The sequence below is a fragment of the Penaeus monodon genome, chromosome 23, assembly GCF_015228065.2.
Source record: "Penaeus monodon isolate SGIC_2016 chromosome 23, NSTDA_Pmon_1, whole genome shotgun sequence".
Classification (NCBI taxonomy): domain Eukaryota; kingdom Metazoa; phylum Arthropoda; class Malacostraca; order Decapoda; family Penaeidae; genus Penaeus; species Penaeus monodon.
The window spans coordinates 30,247,877-30,248,688 of record NC_051408.1 but is presented as its reverse complement, the minus strand read 5'-3'; the positions used below and the strand labels follow the sequence as shown (position 1 = coordinate 30,248,688).

The following is an 812-nucleotide window of genomic DNA, read 5'->3' as shown; positions in this document are numbered from 1 at the left end:
GGCCTTGAAGTATAGGGTCATGAAACAGGTCACTCACTCCCGGTCACTCTATCTGGTGTTTCTCCCTGGGGCGCGGCACTCGTTCAGGTGTTACTGTGTTAGGATAACAGTCTAACTTGCTCGCTTCAATACCTTCCCCTAGCCACTGAACCTGACGTCCTACTCATGACTTGACTCACGCACTCACCTAACCAGCTGTCGGGTTTATTTACATCCAAAACCGGTAAACTTCCACGCTTATCATAGCCCCTCCCTTCCAGGATCTTATATTCCTACATCTCCCCATGTCTATTTTCTCTATCAGTCCTCCATTTCTTTCTCTCCCCATCCTCCTTCCCTTCACTTTACCGAGTTGGATGTCAATCTCCCTCAGCACGGGCGGACTTCTGATGTCAGCCGGCTGCTTGGCCATCACAGTTACCGACAGGCTCTCCACTTCGACGTCAAGATGGCCTCCCACAGCGGGCATCAGGGAAGCCGAAATAGACCAATCAGCGCCGGCCTTCAGCTGCTGCGTCCCGATCTGGGGGGTTAAATTGCGGTTGAAATAGTCTTTGAGTTTCGGGCAATTTGCGTTCGATTAGAAAACTGTTCTTGGTTGCTGAGGAAATCAAAGAAATGAAAGTTTTATTTATGTCTTGCCTGTATGGTGACGAAGAGGGCGTTGTCAATGAACTGCGCGGATACTTCATGTGTACGATGCAAGGTTGTTAGGCCTTTGATGTTTATGTTTTTGAGCTGAAAGAAAGATTGCAGAGGGTAAGGGTTCTCGTCTCCATTCATTGTAGGTCCGTCAGCATTAGTGTAAATTA

General features: G+C 48.4%; 1 protein-coding gene across 1 annotated transcript in view; it reads right to left on the bottom strand.

The window, feature by feature from the left end:
• Window positions 1–812, bottom strand: part of LOC119587921 — a gene marked incomplete in the record, with an annotated part of 12,160 nt that overhangs the window by 1,283 nt on the left and 10,065 nt on the right. The window contains 2 exon segments of the mRNA XM_037936632.1: window positions 349–523; window positions 643–738. Of these exon segments, the coding sequence (XP_037792560.1) occupies window positions 349–523; window positions 643–738 (271 nt within the window).